General features: G+C 51.2%; 1 protein-coding gene across 1 annotated transcript; it reads right to left on the bottom strand.

Moving 5' to 3' along the window:
- Nucleotides 1-735: 735 nt before the first annotated feature.
- bhlhe23 (basic helix-loop-helix family, member e23) lies at nucleotides 736-1,512 on the bottom strand (the record flags this gene model as incomplete). The annotated part of the gene is made up of 1 exon (XM_080445339.1): nucleotides 736-1,512. One exon carries the CDS (start codon nucleotides 1,510-1,512, stop codon nucleotides 736-738), a length of 777 nt encoding a protein of 258 aa, XP_080301465.1.
- Between the last annotated feature and the right edge of the window lie 323 nt (nucleotides 1,513-1,835).

The following is a 1,835-nucleotide window of genomic DNA, read 5'->3' as shown; positions in this document are numbered from 1 at the left end:
AATGCCCAACATATGTATCAAGCTCACAATTTGGACATGGCCTGTTGTCTCTTTTTGAGGAAAAAAACGTGAGTGAAACGTGTTTTGCCTTTTCCCCCAAAACATGATTTCTCATCCAAGCAAGCCTAAAGGTTGTATTTCATTTAGCGTGTATTAAATCTGGATAAAACATTGCAATACTTATTTAACGAGCCTTATAAGATTAGCGTACGCATTAGGTTGAACCCCCCTTTTATCCACAGAGCATGTTATAAAATGGATTCAGGATAGGTGGGCACTAGGGACATCTGGGCACCTCGATGTAAAATTCGCTATTTTGTCCAAAATGTTAAAAAAAATATATATTTAAAAAATGGTCTTAAGTAATGTAAAGTAGGCTATACATGATGTGAACATGCACGGTACATCATTATCAGACTTAATTTATCCTTCAACGTCTTGTTGATGCCCCAAAATGACAGGTTTTATAGCAATTGTAGAAATATTAGACCTTAATTGTGGAATGTTTAAGCATGTTCTCATCATGAATACTTTACTTTACTTAAGACCATTTTTCAAATATTTTATTTTTTAACATTTTGTACAAAATAGCCAATTTTACATCCAGGTGCCCAGATATCCCTGGTGCCCACCTAACCCTGTTACCTATAAAATAACATAGTGGGAGAGAGACCAGCATGGATGTCGGTGTATAGGTAAAAGTTCAGGTAAAGTAAGAAGAATTACAAATGCAAATCAAGGCTTGTCGTTGCAGTGTTTGAAGAGACTCGACGGCGTCCCCGAGTAAGGGGTGCATTTCTCGGCGCAGGTGCCGAGCGACGAGCCGGTGAAGGGGTACACGACGGCCGCGGCCTGTCCGAAGGGCGCCTGCAGGGCGGCGGGGGGGATGGGGGCGCTGATGGCGGTCTGGTGGTGGTGGTGTCCCTGGTTCAGGTAGGCGACCAGCCGTCTCATCTCCTCCAGGGCCTGGGCCTGCATGAGGATGTAGTTCTTGGCCAGGAGGAGCGTGGCGATCTTGGAGAGCTTCCTGACGGACGGGCTGTGCGCGTAGGGGATGACGGAGCGCAGGCCGTCCAGCGCGTCGTTCAGGTCGTGCATGCGTCGCCTCTCGCGGGCGTTGATGCTCAGGCGCAGCGACCGCTGCTCCTTGGGCTTCTTGGACCCCAGCAGGGTCTTGTCGTCGTCGTCGAACGCCGACGAGCCTCGTTTCCGCGTCGTCTCCAGCCCGTCGAAGCCGTCCTCGTCGTCGCTCGTCTGCTCGCCGCCGCTCTCGTTCGACGTCTTCAAGGCGTTGTTGTTGTTCTGGCCGCCGGAGTGGAGGAAGTCGGCGGCGGGCGTGAGAGGGAAGCGTCCGCCGCCGGTCAGCCCGCCGGTCAGCCCGCCGGTCAGCCCGCTGGTCAGCCCGGTGGTCCCGGGGCCGAAGCCGAACGCGGACTGGCCGTAGCGCTGCGTCAGGTCCAGCAGCGTGTCGTTGCTGATGGACTTCAGCAGGTTCTCCTCTCCGGCGTTCATGTCTCTGTCTCTCTCTCTCTACTCAGTCACGTGCGTAAAAGTCGCTGTCCTTTCAGCACCACCGCGCCAACCAGCAGTCAAGCTACAGTGGAGCTATAGTTAATGTGGGCTTAAAACAACCTATTTTACACCAGTAATGTCTTCTTAACTCGTCATCCCCCTTTTCTCACTGTTTTATCTTCCTTTCAAAGATGAGACTACTCACGAAAGTTGCGCTGCTGCGAGAGTTGCTGTTTTTTCCACACTCTTTTTTCCCTCCCCTCTCCTCTCCTCTCAACACAGTGGTTGTGAAGCAGGAGGCTTTGGCTCTCCTCCCCTCTCCT

Source organism: Gymnoscopelus braueri (assembly GCF_963280865.1).
Source record: "Gymnoscopelus braueri genome assembly, chromosome: 12".
NCBI classification, from domain to species: domain Eukaryota; kingdom Metazoa; phylum Chordata; class Actinopteri; order Myctophiformes; family Myctophidae; genus Gymnoscopelus; species Gymnoscopelus braueri.
Note: the sequence above shows the minus strand (reverse complement) of the source record. Positions and strands in the feature narration are given on the sequence as shown.